The 18,490-nt window shown below is 42.6% G+C and overlaps 1 protein-coding gene across 1 annotated transcript in view; it reads left to right on the top strand.

Moving 5' to 3' along the window:
- Nucleotides 1–18,490, top strand: part of TMTC4 (transmembrane O-mannosyltransferase targeting cadherins 4) — a 724,433-nt gene that overhangs the window by 106,412 nt on the left and 599,531 nt on the right. Inside the window, exon 3 of the mRNA XM_085622264.1 lies at nucleotides 16,521–16,636. Coding sequence (XP_085478390.1) covers nucleotides 16,521–16,636 — 116 coding nt within the window. The remainder of the gene's footprint in view (nucleotides 1–16,520; nucleotides 16,637–18,490) is intronic.

Raw genomic sequence — 18,490 nt, 5'->3', positions numbered from 1 at the left:
ATATCAGACTATAGGTTCTTTTAGACATGAAACTTGGTTGATGCAAATTAAACACATTTTTGATCAAGTATTCATTTTTAACCTCACATCACTCTTTAGCACTGCACTTCACTGGAGCCCTCGACTATTTGGGTATACACCCTGGCAGGAGTTCACGTTCTTTCTGGGTATCACTAGCCTGCGTACCAGGCAGAGTCCTTGGTGATCTGCGACCCCTGGCTCAGACAGTGATTCCTTGGAGTTCCAGATGACGATGCTCCGCCAATAAGGGTGGTCTGATGGACTCCTACCTCCTGCGGGGGGGTGTCTCAACTATTCGCAGGATCTCATGTACCTCTTCACAATAACTATCGGCTTGCTTTTTTGTTCAGAACGGACTGTACGCCTTCTTTTGCTTTCATTGTGTCTATTTGGGATTGGAGGTGTTGCAGTCCTTAAACCAAGTCCCCTTTGTCGTTGACCCTCTTAAAAAATTGTTGTTTGGAATATCCCGACCCCATAATTATTGTCTCAGAGATATGGTCACACCTGAACTAAAAACACCTAAAGACAAGAAAGGTTTCTGAAAGTTTTATCTTGTAGGCAATGTCTCTTAAATTATTGTCTTAACACAGCTACTAGCTTCTAACCTATTAACAACTTAAACTAACAAGTTCTCCGATGGATATATCCCATAAGTAACATCGTTCAGTATTAACTTAAGATAGCAACCAGCTTCCAAATACCCAGTGGCTGAGTACATATCAGAGACTACACATACTTGACATCCAGACCGACTGCGGGTCATAGAACAATACTGACAGCCTGATGTTACACCTGTCATCCCAACACTGCTCAACCATGCTTAGAAAAAACCCCTCCTGCCTGTGCCGGTATCGCATTGATCATTACTGACAAACCGGCGAGAGAGATATATATATTTTTAGCCCATAATATGGATTAGGTAAATGTCTGTTCTTTATATTGATAAAGCTTAGTTTTTATTAAAAAAAAAGAATTTAAAAAAAAAAAAACGGAACTAGACGCGCATTCAGACAAATACTACAACTCCCATGATTCCGAGTGTCCACTGTCCAAGCCGGATACAGGATGCGGAAGTAGGCGGGTCGATATCCAATTGCAAACGGTGTGCTTATAACGTCACAAGGAAACGAAACAGCACCCCAAGCAGTGGAACCACCTCCGAACAGGTTGATACGAGGGGCAGGACCCTTGATGGCGTGAGTAATGCTGATAAGTGACTACAACCATAAGGTATGAGGAAAAAGCGGGTCCCCGTGTGGGATCCTGCATCAAACATAACTCTCACGGACATTGTTCTGTGTTTATGTCTTTGTATGTGTCTCTCTATATGTATGTTTTTTACTTTATTGGTCCCCTCCATGACTATGGAACAACAACTGGGTATACTCAAATCTCACGGGGGTGATGAAATATACGCTTACGAACATGAAGTGTTTGACTACAGGGCTACCCCATAGAAGGTAGTTTTCCACATGGAGTCGATACCCCTCTCAAAACGGGGTAAGAATGAGTGTATGAGAGAAATATATAGATGTATGCATGAGCGTGAAAGGTGAGCATGCAATCACGCGATCATATTATATGTATATGTGTATAAAAACCACGGCGATTATTATCATTTTTATAGTGTTTTACCACGAGGGAATTACACGGGTGTTAGAGCAATATGCATAGACTTACACCTAAGAGTAAAAGGTGATAGGATGCGGCGCAATGCCGCCACAAAGCCGGGCAATACACAGATAGGAGCGTTTGAGAAACTCAGAGTGTTTTTTCACCCGCCACCCGGATGTGTCTGTTGATTTCACCATTAATGAGTTGAGACGCACGCCTGTAGATATGAACACTCCTGGATCTCCATATATAAAAATATGTGGTCTCTTTTTCTTTCTTGTCTCCTTGTTTCTCTACTTAGATGGAGTGACATATAAGACTAATCAGTCTACGTGAGTTGATAAGGAGCGTTAGTTGCCCTTATCCCCAGTAGTGCAGGGAAATCTTCTGCCCTACCCATTCCAGGGGGCATTATTTTCCGCCCTGAAGAAAGTCCAGCACCCTTCATGGGGCTAAACAGGACTGAAACATGTTGGCTATAGGGTCTTAGGACCATAATATCCTCACTGACGCTTAAACTTTATTTTATTATCACCCCTGGCAGTTCCAATAATAATAGGGATACTGGGAACTGCTGTGGGCTTTTAATCTTTATCCCCCTGGCCAAAAACATCTTCTTAAGAGCTCCCTGAAATATGGTCGAGCCCACCTCGACTTGTAGGCGTCGAGGTGTCCCAATGATGAAGCATGACACCACTAGGGTGTGTGAGGGAATATAAAACAAAAGGAGTTGCCTCCTTCCCCACTTAATAGTGGTGTTCTGTCCTGACTTCATTTAGGGACCTCAATTTCTGATTCCCACCATTCCTGAGAATACCCTAAGTCGCTTGTTCTGGGTTGTCTATACATTGGGACCGCCGAGATAAAACTCGGATAACGAATGGGACACTGATGCTGGTCGGATAAGGGGTTCTGGGTTCTGAGGTGAGTTTTTGGTACACCACAATTCACTGAGGTCCTGGTTTCCTGTGCATAGTTCTGTGCATAAGCAGACTCCCTGCAACATGGCGCACCTAACGTTTGCTCGATTGATTTGAAACACCTTAGTAGTGCTTATATTAGTCCACAACACCCTCACTCTGGTTTCTGGTTAACGGGAGTGACGGGTTTAACCTACCTGTGTTTCGACTAATAGGTTCTTTCAAGCTTGATCATTAAAAAGGTTATTTTTACTGAACCCCAGTGCTACTGCTGATATCGTTGATACTCATTAGTGTGTCCTTATGGCGGTTGATATAGCCGCACATAGTCATGCACCTCTGCACCGTCATTTGACGACGTATGGGGTGCCGGATGACGGGATGGCTGTTATTTTTGTGGTGAGCGCTGATGCGTCTTACCCATATGAGTTGTTTTACTCTTGGGTGACTTTTCTGGCGGTGGATGCAGACGATGATACGTTTCATTCCTATACTCCCACGCAGCTACCTGCGATCTATACGCCGTATAGGACACAAAAAATTCCTATTTCTGCCTGGCAGCATACCATTTGCTTTAATGGCGCCCTTCCCCATGTGGTGGCACCGGCTAGAATGGACCCGTTGTCTATTGCAGGGGCCACATGGCCGGTGCTAGCCGGATTTACGCCTCATCCTCGCTATCTCACGGTGGCGGTGGCTGAGTTGCGGGTACTACACACAGCCCTGATTACAGTTCATAGGGCTTTAGTGCAGTACGTGTCACGCAACGTGCAGGTGGGGGCACCTGCTGTTGTGGGACAACCAACGGACCACCACGCGGTGGTTATTAGTCCTGTTATGGTTAATTCGGTAATGGGCAAGCGCCCCCAAAATAAGGATGATTTACCTTATTGGCTTGCTGAGAAATTTGACCAACTGGAGGCGGTTTTTCCGCATACCTCTCCTGTGGAGAAACACAGGATTCTCACCATTAGTTTGCCGAAAGACTTTGTCCCAGATATGGCCGATTGCGCAAACTGGGGCAAGGTCTTTGCCGCGACCTACTCGAAGTGCTTCGGCACTCCGTCTATGTCTGTACTAACCTCCGTCATTAAACGTGTTCAAGAGAATCACGGGGCAGAGGCTGCTGTTGAATTGGGAATGAGGCTTGTCGGAGTGTTCGATGTGGTTGCTTCCATGGTAATGGGCAACCTCAAAGGCGATGCCATGCAGTTCCAAGTAGCTAATAAGCTGGACCGCGTGGACGAACTCGACAGGCCTAAGGAGTTCGCTAAAATAATTGCGGAAGCCTATAGGACCATAGGCCGCAGTGCCTTAGGTGTTAAACCTACTGTGATAATTCCTGATATAGTACAGCAAACTAAGGTGAGCTCGTCTACTAAAGACGAACGCCCTAATTTTCCTAAACAGAATTGGCGAGCAAAGAAACAGGGGAAGCAGCAACAGAAACAGGGGTCTCGTACAGCCTCACCCGTACAGTCGTCTAGTGAATGCACATATGATCTGCACGATCGATCTAGTATTAAGTCACCTGATAGGTTTCAGGTTTCTGAACAACGCTCTCCTCGTTCTTCACAGGAAACCTCGGCTTCACAATCCGGTGGCGGAGACCGTGGGAAAGGACGGGGTGCCCAAAGTCGGGAGCAACCCCGTCAGACTGACGGCAAAGGCAGCAGGACGAGTCTGCACGTCAACGACCCCCGTTTCAGAAGAAGAAAGTTGCTGCGCTAACAGCGAGGTATGCCACAGATAGTGCGGACGCAGCTTCAGAACCTGACATGGGCACTAACGCTGCTCGACAGCGCAGCGGAAGCTACAGTAGTGCGACAAGCACTGCGTCCATATCTGGTGGCGACATCAACTGATACGTTCATAACTGTAGAAACTGCTGACACTAGAGTGGCTCCCCCTGACAGACTGTATAATATAGTCCTCTTAATTGAAGGTGACATACAACGCACGATTCAAGGGATTTTTTGGGATAATCTAACCTCTTCGTGTGATATTCTATTGGCAGAGGCAGATTGGCCCCCGGCTTTCATTTTAGATGCTCCTAGAGGGGAGGAGATGATCCTCCCGTCCTTTGCGCACACAGTTCCAAAGGACCAAGCTAAGAAGTTCGCCGAGGAGTGGGCTCTGGTGCTTGCACCTGCTTTGTATCGTAATCAGGTAGGCTGGGATAAATTGTCCCCCAGCCATGAGATTTCGTTGCGGTCCACGCCCCAGCCACAACCCCAATATCCCATGCGTCACGAAGCAAGACCTCACGTCGCGGCTATCCTTGAACAATTGGAATATCAAGGTGTAATTGAAACATGTGTGTCACCAATGAATAATCCTTTATTCACTGTGACGAAGCCTGATGGGTCGTACCGCCTGGTTTTGGATTACCGGCATTTAAACTCTCATTGCCGGACATGCGCAGTACAGAATACCCCCAGTTCGGCTCTCGTCGATAGTCTCGTGAGAAAACGGTTTAAAACCACACTTGACATTTCCAACGGCTTTTACAGCCATAGCCTGTCCTCTCTTAGTAGTCAATGGACAGCATTTACCTCGGGCGGCAAACAAAAACATTTCAAAAGATTACCGATGGGCTATAAGAACAGCCCTGGTGTCTTTGCCGCTCGTGTAGTCTCTCTGTTAGAGAGCATAGACCCTGATGCGTAGTCGTATGTGGATGATATTTATCTCACAGATGAAGAGTTGTGGCCGCATCTGTGTCACGTTGATCGCATTATTGTTTTGTTTGCAGACTTCGGTTACAAATTCAACTTTGCGAAGTCTCACATTGCGGAATATACAGTGTTGTTTTTGGGATACGAACTCAACAATGAAGGTCGAGGATTGGCTCCACACTTCCTAGAGAAATGCACATGCCTACATGCTCCTACGACACTGAAGAAATTACAATCTCTGCTGGGCTTTCTGAATTTCGGTCGAACGTACATTCCTGATTATGCCCAGCGTATCAAGTCGCTTTATGCCTTGGTACAACCTACTTTTTCCAATTCATGCTGGCTGCCGGAGCATTCAGCTATTTTGCAATCTTTGCAAGCTGACCTTCTTGCTTCAAAATACTTACTGACGCGTGATAACCACACTAACCTGGTCATAAGAATTGTGACGGGCGCAGTGGGTTTCACGTACTTAACGTTCAATGAGGGCGATACCGTCCCCATTGCCTACAAATCACATCTGTACACTTCGGCTGATTTGCGATTTTCCGCTGTCGAGAAAGTTCTGACGGCAGTACAGATGGCGATTCTGAAAGAACGAGCGCTATCGCAAGGTTAACGCATGTTGGTGGTAACACCATATCCTGCCCTTGAGGCGGTGACGAAAGCAAGTGTACCAAATTCTAAGGCTTTGCATCCACGGTAGATACAATGGGCCACTTCCTTGACATCGCCCGACGTCACATATATCTTTGACGCGGCTCTACAGACTCAGGAGTTCTTACAGTATGAATTCGTTCATCCAGCTCCTCTGTCCTTGCGCCCGCTCGAGGATTACCATTGTGTCATTTACACTGACGGTTCTGCGCAACCGGCTACTGGATCGAAGCATGCCTATTCAGCGGCCTGCGCAATTGTGGTCGGTACTTTCGGGAATGGTGAATTCCAATCAGGAACAGGTGGGTTTTAAGTTTAGCCCGAAAGTCAGAGTAGGAGGGAATAGAACGGATGGCAAGGGGAAGAGAGTTCCAGAAGGTAAGGGCAAGGATGGTGAATCTGAAGCCACCGGTTTTTTTCTTACGGAAGCGGGGAATTTTAAGAAGGAATTGAGTGGAAGAGCGGAGATCTCTAGTTGGAACATAGGAGTTAATTTTGGCATTGATGAAAGCAGGGGTGGTGCCAGCTAGGGACATGAATGTCAAACATCCTATTTTAAAGAGCGAGCGTTCCTTGATGGGGAGCCAGTGAAGGGTTTTCAACAAGGGGGTGACGTGACAGGTTTTAGAAAGCCTATGAATAAGACGGGCCGCTTGATTTTGGACGAGTTGTAGACGGCGGCCTTCATAAGCAGGAATGCCCGCATAAAAGGCATTGCCGTAGTCCAGGCGAGAAGAGATGAGTGCAAGAATAATAAGTTTAAGTGCCTCCATAGTGAAGTAACGTGATATTTTTCGGATGGTTCTGAGGGCCAAAAAGCATGAGGATACTACGGAACTAATCTGGGGATGCATGGAGAGGTCTTGACTTAATTTGATACCCAGCGTTTTCACAAAGGTAGAGGGGGTAGGGGAGGAACCAAAGATGGAGGGCCAAAAAGCGGGAGACCAAGGATTGGAAGGACCGCCATGGAGGACCAACTCAGTCTTATCAGGATTCAGTTTCAACTGGTTGAGATTCATCCAGTTGAAGATGAATGTAAGGGTAGAGTGGACCTTGGCGATGGAGTCAGAGGACGGGGAGGGGTTAAAGATAAGCTGCAAATCATCAGCGTAATTAAACGCGGTGATCTCCATGTCCTGAAGAGCAGCAATGAGGGGGTGGATGTAAAGGTTGAACAGGAGGGGGGAGAGAGAGGAACCCTGAGGGACCCCACAAGAGATAGAATGGGTGGAAGCAAGAAAGCCGTCAAGACGGACGGCCTGTGTACGACCAGTAAGAAAAGAGGTAATCCAGGCAAGGGCTGGGCCTCGAAGGCCAGCGCCCTTGACACGGTCGAGGAGGATGGAATGATCGACCGTGTCGAAGGCCGCGGAAAGATCAAGAAGGACAAGGGCCTGGGGGGAGTTAATATCGGAACTGGCTAGCCCACTTGTATGACGTACAACGTGCACTTAATAATCTCCCTAGCAGGTCTCTGGGTGGGCGGACCCCATACATGATGCTCTTTGGCATACGAATGTTTGTCCCGGACCTTTATGGTCTAGACATGGCGGCGGCCGCCGCACCCTTTGACGTAGATGATCACTGTGCTGTATTGCAGAATCTACAAGAAGCCAAAGACAGTCTAGCAAAGGAACACGTACCCTCCACATCTGATGCTGCGCTTCAGATTCCGGTAGTCAGCTGGCTACCTCGAGTTGGTGATCTGGTCCGTGAGAAGGTGGAGAACAAGGAGGAGTTCGGCCCCTCTTATCATGCACCAGTTCCGGTGCTTGGAGTACAGGGTACACGTACAGTCATTTTACCTCCACTTCCTGGTCGCAAGGATAACAGGTACATCTCTATTGACAATGTCAAGCTACAGCGAGTGGCCGATTCTTCTTAGTATGACTCCAGCGGTTTCTTGCCCTGCGATGCTGAGAAATTCTGTTGTGGCCCCAGCTTCTACCACCTTGCCTGATGTTGCCGTCGAGATGCATACAGTTACTGGTCCTTTATTGCCACCGACACCTGGTGGTCTACCTGAAGATATTGAGTATGCTTATCCTGCGGATGTCCCGTTGCCTGTTTTACAATCCACCACAGTTACCCAATCGCGTTACTCCTTTGACACTAATTCAATGACTTCCATTACCCCATCAAAAGTTTTGATTGTTGTTGCCTGGTTCAAAGGACATTTTTTAATTCCCCCTTGGACTTACATTTGGCTGGTGCTCATATGTATTTTTTTGTTTATGTCCATTGGCTTTGTGGTGGTGTTTTTTAGACTTATAAATGGACACTACCTGAAAGGAAGATCTACAATTAGACTAATTGATGGAACTTTGGCCCCCCACTCCTCATCACATATTATGAAAAGGGACCAGACTTTTGTGAACATTACTGCCTGGCCTGTACTGGATGGGACGCTTGGGATGCTGTTAAATTTCAAATTCATGGTCCCACTGAAGTAATCAATGTTTCAAATGTATTTCGTGTTTCTATGGGTGATGTAGTTAAGCAAAACATCCACTCGGATGATTGGGATGTACAAGCAATAGAAGCACTGTTTTCTGATTTGAAATATTATGCTGCATTTGATGCTGAGGATTTGTATTTAGATACTGCTAATTATGATGAGCAATTCTGCTATCAACATTATGGCACGCATTTCCTACACAAAGCAAATACGTTTAGAAATTTTGTAAATTATACACAATGGGAACACTGTCCAGCCCCTAGGCTGGACAGCTCCGCCACGTTAGTGGACAAATTGACATATTTTTCTGATTTCAGTGTGTCGAATCCGGCCTCCTTTTATTTTAAGGTTGCGGCTGAGTCTGCTTCTAAAGTTAGACTGACACACACCAAATTGTTGTATTCCAAGTCCTTTATGGACGAGTTGGCAGTCGGAGGCTATGATCTGTGGAAAGCTACTATAGATCTTAAATCGGTTTGGGGTTCTAAACCGTGGCAGGTACAGGGAACAGAAGCTTTGCATCGTGCCTGCCTCATCCCGAACCACATGTTATTTTTGAATTCGTCAATTTTTCAGACCACCTGTTTTGGATTGGCTACTTCTAAAAAATTTAATTCTCCCTCCACTCCGGGTCTGGGTGCTTATCCTAATTGGGATAATCATACGGATCTGTCCCTTGCTACGTTACAGTCATACATTTCCAACACATTCTTCAATATTTCTGAATTAAATCCGGGGAGGGTGGTTAGTATGGCAAACGAGCTCAGATTCCTGTCAACATCGGTTTCTGGATTTGGCACCGGGGTATACACAAGTTCGTGTAGACCCCCGTTTTGAATCTTCTCACATGGTAGGTAACTACCTACTCAGTAGGGAAGTTATGCCAATCTTGGCTGCAACATTCCACCTTAGCATCTGTTAAACTTCATTTATCACAATTGAACGACAAAATAGATTTGAATGATTTTGTTAAGGGTCCTGCGGTTGGCAGGTCCAAAAGATGGGTATATGCTGTTTACAACGAAGTTTGGAAGCTATCACAGATTGAAGCTGCATCCAGATTACGAGCTATTGATCAAGCCAATATGGAGAAAGTATTGACTGTAATAGATAATAGCATTAACACCCTGTCTTCCAGAATTTATACCTTAGATAATATTGTTTCATCTGTGGTAGACATTGTGCAGGATGATTTGTCTGTTTTGTATCATGGTCAGAATCAATTGTGTTCCATTATGCAGTTTGCATGGACGTTGCAAACGTTAAAGGCTGGGAAAGTCCCTTGGGATTACATGAATACTTCATCTTTGTTCCTTCCTTTTAATTTAACTGCGAAACAACAGTTCATGTCCATGAAAGATGCAACATACTCATTGCTGCACATTGAAAAGTTAGAACCTTTACCTTTCTCTGTTGCCGAATTAAACTCCGCCGTGTGGCTTATCCACGGGTTGATCACATTACCATTCCCCCTGTTTAAGTTCAGTTCGTGCATGAAACATTATGCCCTTGGCAGATATGAAAAACTTGGTACTGCCTTCCTGCACGAAGTTTGGTCACTCCCATTCACGTATAGATGCGTGAGAGACGGAAAAGAGGTTTACTTAAAAGGTGAAGAGTGCACTTCCACTCCAGATCATTCTGTAGTGTGTAGGCACATTCAATTGCATGGGGCATGTAATGTGCACGCTCCTAATTTAGCTTGCGTCCTGAAAGGGATCCCGGTGCCAGTTATAACATCGTCTTTTACGCTGCTTGCTAACGGTAGTTATTTGCTGTTAAATAATGAAGCTTGCTGTGGGATGTTAGTGGGAATTCCCTACATAGTGACTGTATCACAGAGAGTAGTCTGCTGTAATAACGTCCTTTTCCCACCCCCACATTGGACGGCTCGATGTATCCATCTGGCCTTCCATTCCAACCTTGAAAGCAGAGTTCAACAAGATGAGCAGAACAAGGGCTCTATTGTCTCAAAAAGAAGTCGCGTTGACTTCATCCCGGGAAACATTTGTCCTTCAAAGCAAACACACGCACAGAGGTGCAAGCGCTTTTGAATATTGATCTCCCACTTCATTTTGGGGCCCTGATTCAGACTATCCTTAATGCCTCGTCAACAAGTGGCCTGGCACATTTTTTCAAAATTGTGGGCTCCGACCTCGTGACCTCCTTTTAAACTATTTTTGGTGTGATCCCGGCATTTTTTCATTCTATTTTTTCCAGCGTCTTCGGAGGTCTCCCTTTGATTCTCGCCCTCGTAGCTGGGGTACTTTTGTTGATCTGCGTACTACGCTATGGATGCACAACTTGCGTCACACGACAGCATGTCCCGCTGCTCCATCTTCGCAACCGGATGCTTGAATACTATGGTACTTTACCACTGGCAACACTAAGCATAGCCTATGGATTGTCCTTCCGGTTTCCCTACTTTACTTGCGTGAAGCCTGTCTTTCATTGCCTAGAGTCTCCGTTCCAATGGGCTCTGGATTTGTGCTTGTCGAACTCTGTGTCTCCTGCCCCGGATTATGATCGGCTAATGAGCCCCTTAGTGGCTCATGAGTTGGACTGTTCTGGCGTCAGGATTATGGCCTGTGGAGCAGCACATGGAGTCCTAGGGAATTGGGACATCGGAACGGCTGCAGCTGAATTCTTAGCAAGAAGTTATCTTGAAAAACACGCCAGTTGCCCTCTGTTGGTACTGGAGGCTCCAGTTGTCGAGGAACATGTGTGTTCCTTCCCCTTGCTGAATTGGATGGCAGATAATTTTGCGGAACGTTCCAATGATTTCCTCTTGGAAGCTGTTGCAACTTATTGTGCTTATACCTTGATGGATTAACTTGGAGGTCATCCAAATTTCCTGTGAAATGCCTTTTTGTGTTTTTTTTTCTTTTCGTTGAACATCCATCCATGATATTTTTTTCCCCTTTAAATGGTTTTTTTTCTCCATTTTTTTTTTCCTTCGAACTTTTCACTTACCTTATATGGATTCACAATTTGTGCCCTTGGTTCCGTTATATCGAACTTGAACTCTGCGTTCTTGAAATTGCGCCCCTACTGGTTAGTGGTCCGATCAAGGGGGGGTGTAGTGAAGACTGCTATTTATATACATACACTGCTAAGTTAGCACAACCGCGTTAGATGTTAGAAAGCCATCTTGACACTTTTGCTGCTTTTGCACACAACACTGTTGTTACATGTTATTAATTGAGAAATGCTTGCTCGCCTTTGCTTCACATGAGAACTGTCTGTTGTTCACATCCCTAACAGTGAGCAGCGATCTTGGTCTGAACATTGTGTAAAGAAACAGTCTGGGTCGCTAGACGGTGCATGTTGTTGGGTTCAAGTTGATCGGCCCACTATTTAGCCATAACACGCACGCAGCTGCAAATACCTGAAAGTCGAGTGCTTTTAATATTGCAGGCTGCATGCTTTTAGACACATTCGGAAGAAGAGCTTTCCCAGGAGCAGAGTCTTGCTGATCCTGTGATGTGATTCCACTAAGCTGATCTTTACGGTATGGGGTTCCGCATTCAAGCCTAGAGACCTTTTATTAGTCTAATAATAATATTAGTTTACTAGCGAAAGGAAGGTGGCTGTCATCCACTGTCATTTTATTATGATTATCTTTTCATTTTCTATGGTATTGTAACTATGCTGATGGTTTTGATCTTAATCATTTGTCTGCTTATGTTAGCCAAAGTACCGCATCTTAGGACACAAGGTTTATAAGAAAAACTCTTTAAACTTTACCGTGTCTCTGTTTATTCTGTTGTGGACTGATATGAGAATAATTACGAACAGGTATTTCTGATTCCCACCATTCCTGAGAATACCCTAAGTCGCTTGTTCTGGGTTGTCTATACAATGAGACCGCCGAGATAAAACTATGATAACGAATGGGACACTGATGCTGGTCGGATAAGGGGTTCTGGGTTCTGAGGTGAGTTTTTGGTACACCACAATTCACTGAGGTCCTGGTTTCCATAGCATAGTTCTGTGCATAAGCAGAATCCCTGCAACATTAGCAGACACGAATGCCATGTTTCATGCATGATACGCAATGATAATAGACGATGATTTCTCATTTCAGTATAACACGGTTGGTCCCCATAAGGTCTATTAAGCGAATTAAATCCTACAGTGAAATTACCACTAAGCTATTGTGTCCGTCTCATTTGGGTGGCATTTCCACAACTTCAGTTTTAGCTCTATCATTGTAGCCATCAGAGTGTAATATAGATGTAGAGCTTTGATGCTGACATGAGCAGTCTCTGTTTAATAAGCACAAAACCCCAGTGATAATAGACTATAATTCTTCATTTATATATATCTCAAGTGATTGCCCTAAGATATATTCAGAAATTCAAAAAGAAATTATATATGCGCAGGATTCAAACCACGTACCAATTTCAATACTTTTGTTGTTACGCCTTCTCATCACTACTTGACTAGCATGTCCCCTTCTCCAAAACAAAGTTTTATATTTGTTTCAATGTAACCAATATTATGTATGCTGTATTAAATACTTTGATATTAACAGGAATAGTCTATAATGATACGGATATTGATTATATTTCATTGTAGACTTTCATATTACAGGTAAGACAACTTAAATCTTAAAACTAATTATCGTGAGATGTCTCAGTTTCTGGTAAAGGATAGAGTTCAGTCATGCCATAAGCTATCTGAGTCAATCTATGAGTATACTCTGACATATTTCCATAATTGTTATCATCAATGAAAGCAATAGTAATCTTATCATCTTATGTACAGCCAGGCTTGAATTCTAAAAGCTAACCTTCCCACTCAATCTAATTGACACTCCTCATTTGTATTTATAGTCTTTTCAACTGTCTTTAGTTTTTATATCCATAGGGTTTCCAGTTTCCCAATATTCAACTCTGTTACCCCTCACTCTGATATAGACCAGTGGTTGTTAGCCTGTGGGTCAGGGAACCACTGGGGGTCAATGAAGCCTACTTAGGCGATCCATGACTGCTTAGAAAATTAAATAAAATTAACATATTAATAAAGTTTATTTACATGAAGAAGAAAATTGTCAAGTTGAACATTTTAAAGTGATCTGTAAATGTGGAGGAATTTGCAATTGGAGGCTGAAAATTAAGTTAGTATCTTCAGATTGATATGAGGAAGCAGTGCAAGTGCATCAAAAAGATTATAGTATGGACAATGAGTGGCCTAAATTGAATTTAGGAAAGCAGTAACCTTCCTATTAAATTTAAAGTTTTGATTGTTTTTTTTATATTTTTGTGTGAATTGAATAAAATATTTCAATTTTTGTTTTATTTGTTTTATGAGTGCTTGTTTCTGTATTTTTGGTGTATTGTTTTGCAGTTCAAATCATCAAATGCTTAGGCTGACGTCCTCAGGATCCAGTAATGACTCAGTGGGGATTTTAGGATTACAAAAATAATTCAGTGGTGACCCCAAGTTACAATAACGCTTAAGTCGGGGTCTACAGAAGTCAAAAGATTAAGAACCACAGATGTAGACGGACAGTGATTACTCCTGCAAATATAAGCCTGGGTCGTATATCAATGTCATATTCTGTTTGTATGCAGTCAGTGGTTTATTAGCGCAATATGTATTCATATGAGTGTCTTTCTGCAACAAGTGGCAATGTTTTTCAACTGTGTTATACAAAGTCACATTTTTCTGCATTGCACTTTCATTATGAGGCATACTTTTTCACCATTAGGCTTTTCTGTAGTCGGTACTAATTTTGGTTTCAACAAATCCCTCCTCACTTTATCTAATCCCTTCTTGATAGCATACTCGTATTATCCCTGATGAAACCTAGCAGCAATTAGTTGTGATTCCTTATCATAGTCTTATTCCTTCTTACATATTTTTTAGCCCTTAATAATTCACTAGAAGCTATATTGTTTAGTTTGACTGGATGAAATGATGTTGCAAGTAAGGTACTACTTGTGGAAGTTTGTTTCCTACAGAGACAACATCAAAGGATCCACCCCTCGGCATATAATTCACAGTCAAAAACATTATACATTTAGTACAACTGTGTTCTAAACAGCGCAATAGTGCACTCATTCCTCTTCAGACACTTTCCTAATTAGAAAAATGTTGATAAAACAACACCGCAAAATAATATTTTGTTCAAAATTGTGTATGCCATTTCTTTCCATCTACCCCCTCATTCTTCTCCGTGAATGGGTTTGCATAAGAGGGAGCACATCTTGAGCCTGTCACTGTTCCTCTGAGCTGCTTGTCTCGATAACTCCAGCAATGAAAGAAATTTAGTTCAATATAAAGGTAGCTAGCTAGTTTAAGTATCATTTGATTGTGTGTAAAGAAGTTGGCAGATTTAGTGTTTAACAAAACTAATTTGTAGCCTTAATTCTTCGTGTCTGGAGAATACATGTAAATAGAGATTTATTAGTCTTGGTGATCATAACATAGAATTTCAAACCCTTCCAAAACCAATATAGAGGCAACCCATAAGCAATAGTGCATAGCATTTGAAATTCAGCATTATTACATTGAGTAATCTTTTTGTGAATAAACTTAAGTGCTGAATGAAAAATTGACATTAAACATATTGCAAAGGGATGATTGATTGAACTATGAAAAATACATAAACTTCTTGTTTGCAATGGAACAAATACGATGGGTGAGCAAACCATTTAGAAGGATACACAAGTTGCATACTTATTCTTGAAAGAGAGTGTGTGCAGAGTTCTTTACAGTGAGAAATATTTATGGGTAGGAGGGCCAACTTTGTACCCAATCACACAAACAGAAAAACTATATCCACGACAATTGAGATTGTAAATGAAAGAAGAATGGGCAATGGACCAGAACCGGATGCCACACACACACTGTTATCTCCCAAATCTTGTTTATAAAAGAAAGAGTTTATTTGAAAATGTGTGCACTCCATTTAGAGACCCTCTGCCCAAAGAATGCCAACCTTGGTTAGGGAAAACAGATAAATATAGAAAACAGTGGTGCAAAGTATATCCACAAAATTCCAGAGGTCATAAGAATGGTCTCTTCATTATTGCTTCATGAATATGTGCCAAGGAAAACCAGCCAACACGTTTCGTCCACATAAAAATGGACTTCTTCAGGGCACAGAAAATTGAAAAATCAATTGATCATCCAAAGGTAATGGTTCTAGGTTTGTCCAATATTAGTCTCAGGAATAATATTCCTGCAATAGTCCATCCAATAAGAAAAATATGAGGTGAAAGATAGTATAAAATGTCAAATTTTTCATCCGTAGCAATAATGATCAGACCTGTGTAATCTACAGTCCGGTATAATATATGAAGTAAAAAAGGAGACAAATCCACCCTTTGTCGAGCACTTAAATTGGTGCTGTTCTTCAGGAATCGCAACAATCCTCACGGTCCCAAAAGGAGCACAAATGTGGTGGGACAATTGAGGTAGTAATTAAATAATAGAAGCACCGAAAGTAGGAAGGTTCTCTCACACACGAATCTGCATCATCCTTAACCATGCCTTCATTTTAAATGTTTGTTTAACAAACTAGCTGATAATGATCTTTTTGCCTTATGTACTTCTACATTACTTCACACATACGATTTAGAATAGCATAATTACCAATGATGCAAGGAAATAGTATAATTGTGATCACAATATGTATTAAATGTTGGTTTGTATGGTCTTGCAGTGTCTTCTAGAATGATATTGTGTATGGTACAGAAAATCAAACATCTCGGAGAGTCTTGATAATAGGTTTTGTAGATGAATTGTTAATACTGTGGAGACACAAATTATATGGTTTTAAAATTTGTTTCATGCTGTGGAATTCTCAAGTTCAACGAGGTAATTAACCTCATACTAAATATACACCAGAATTGTCTACAGTGGCCAATAGGCACATAATTCCATATGATGATAGTGCCCAGGCATACGCTGACAATCCCTTGCACATAGGGTTACCTTTTCCTGGTATTATACACTAGTATGTATGATTGAATGAGTGGCAATTAAATCATTGTAACTGCATAGTATATCAGATTTGTCGGACATCTTCTTAACTTTTCTGCTATATTCATTTTTTAAAGCTTTTGAAGCAAATTTGCAGCTCTTTGTAGAACTCAATATGTATGATAGTTAATATTCTTAAATCATTAATCAAGCACTTTTATGCCATTTCAGGATCTTCGAGAAGACACCCCATTTGTTGATCTATGGGCACATGATTTCTGGGGTACTAAACTCCACAGTAATGTCAGCCACAAGTCATATCGACCCTTGACAGTGATTACGTTCAGGTGAGCCAAGTTGCATAGTAGATGCGAGTCAGGCAAGGTTTCCTTTTGAAAATGCTTAGATGTACATTAGCCTTTGTAATGAGACAGTGTCGATACAGACCTATGTCAAATTAGTTTTAGGTGCCAACTGCATTATGAATCGATACTGGCTCTTTTTTGCAACACTCAGTGCCATTTTTACATGGGATGCATTTTAAATTGTTGTTCCTTTGTGGACCTTCGTCTTGACATATCCAACACGTTCACATTGAACATGTAGATTTCCACATCTCTCATTTGCCATTGCAAGGCTTCTTAGCTTCTCGAAGTGAGCCTTCGGCATGGGTACCAAATGCTCTTATGCTCATACACACTCCTATCACATGAGGCCTCAATGGTTTTCTCTCCTATTCACTTGCAGTGTCAGTATCTCACAAATGTGAGGATGAGACTACAAGATGGTGTCCTTCCCATTGCCTAAGCTCTCTACAAATTCCCCCAAATGTGTGCTATTATTTGGGAACTCCACCATCCCATCCTCCCTCACTCCAGCTTTTTTTTGTTCCACACCCTGTCAGTTTCATGTCTGGACTTGTATTCATATTTTCCTATGGTGAGTACTGAATTGTTTTGTGGTTCACGTTCCACACTAGTAGGCAAAGCTAGATCCCTGGAAGTAGCAGCTCATTAGGTAAACCATTTTATTAGTATTTACACCTACATGAGAGAAAAATGGAATGTTGACATCTCCAATGTTACTTATAGCCTATGATTTTATATATTGATGATTGGTGTGTCTATCAAGGGTCCAGAAAAGAACCTGAGCTGGGCAGTGTTCCCATGGACTTTTTAAAAAGACTGTCCGGTTTAAAATGCTGGAATTTGAGTTTCTCTTCCCAATTCATGGCAACAGTCAATCACTGCTATAACAGTGATAGAGGAGATGCAAGGTACTACAGCCCAAATAGGCTTTGCAGCGAAAACCTGTCCATGTTGCAGGTTTGGGTTTATCAGCAAGGGATCTTAGCAGAACGAAGCCTGAGTACTGAAAACGAATGTATGAGCATTTATCTCCTGATATCAAAAGGTTCCATGTTTAACCCCTTGGCTGCTAAGTTTTTTCAAACTAGAATGCTAAGGTTTTATATTGCTATTTGGGGTATTTCACACTTAGGCCTTCATAATTCTTTCCCCATAAGGTTTCCACAGCAGATTGCAACATCATAGGGATTCTAAAGGTACCCACGGTTTCCGGATTTCCCTGGATGGTACCAAGAAAATAGTCAAAATATTGCTACATTTTAAGTTTAGTTTGGAAAAATAGGAAAAGGGTTTTCCTCCTAAAAATTGCATTGAGAGGTTTGCTGTGCAAATATCACTATCTTCCCAGCTTTCAGGAACAAGCAATGCTAAATCAAAGAGGTAGCCAATTTTTCCTAATTTTTGTGCTTTCAATCTACTTCCAGCTTGTGGTGGAAACAGATGTGAAACCCATGGGTGATGCCGGAAAGCTATACATTTCTGAAAATTAGGCAATTTGCATGAAGAGCTAACAAGATGTAAAACGGTACGCAAAGGTGTGTTCCAGGGATACGCACTTGTTCCAACATTATTGTCTCCATATCTCAATGATGTGGTGGCTTATCTGCAAGATGGTGAGAGTGATGCCCCAAGGAATGCGGGCCGAAAAGTCCCCCTGCTATTGTTTGCAGACGACACCTTGCTGGTGTCTGTAGACCTTGGTTCACTGCTTTTCAGCCTTTTTTGTCAAACATGTTTTTATTGAAGTTTCTGATACATACAACCAAAACATTTTGCATCAGCTCGCTTATCGCAGTGAGCTATTTTATAGAGCTGTTAGTAAGGGTTCGAGCA

Source organism: Triturus cristatus, chromosome 8 (genome assembly GCF_964204655.1).
Source record: "Triturus cristatus chromosome 8, aTriCri1.1, whole genome shotgun sequence".
NCBI lineage: Eukaryota > Metazoa > Chordata > Amphibia > Caudata > Salamandridae > Triturus > Triturus cristatus.
Note: the sequence above shows the minus strand (reverse complement) of the source record. Positions and strands in the feature narration are given on the sequence as shown.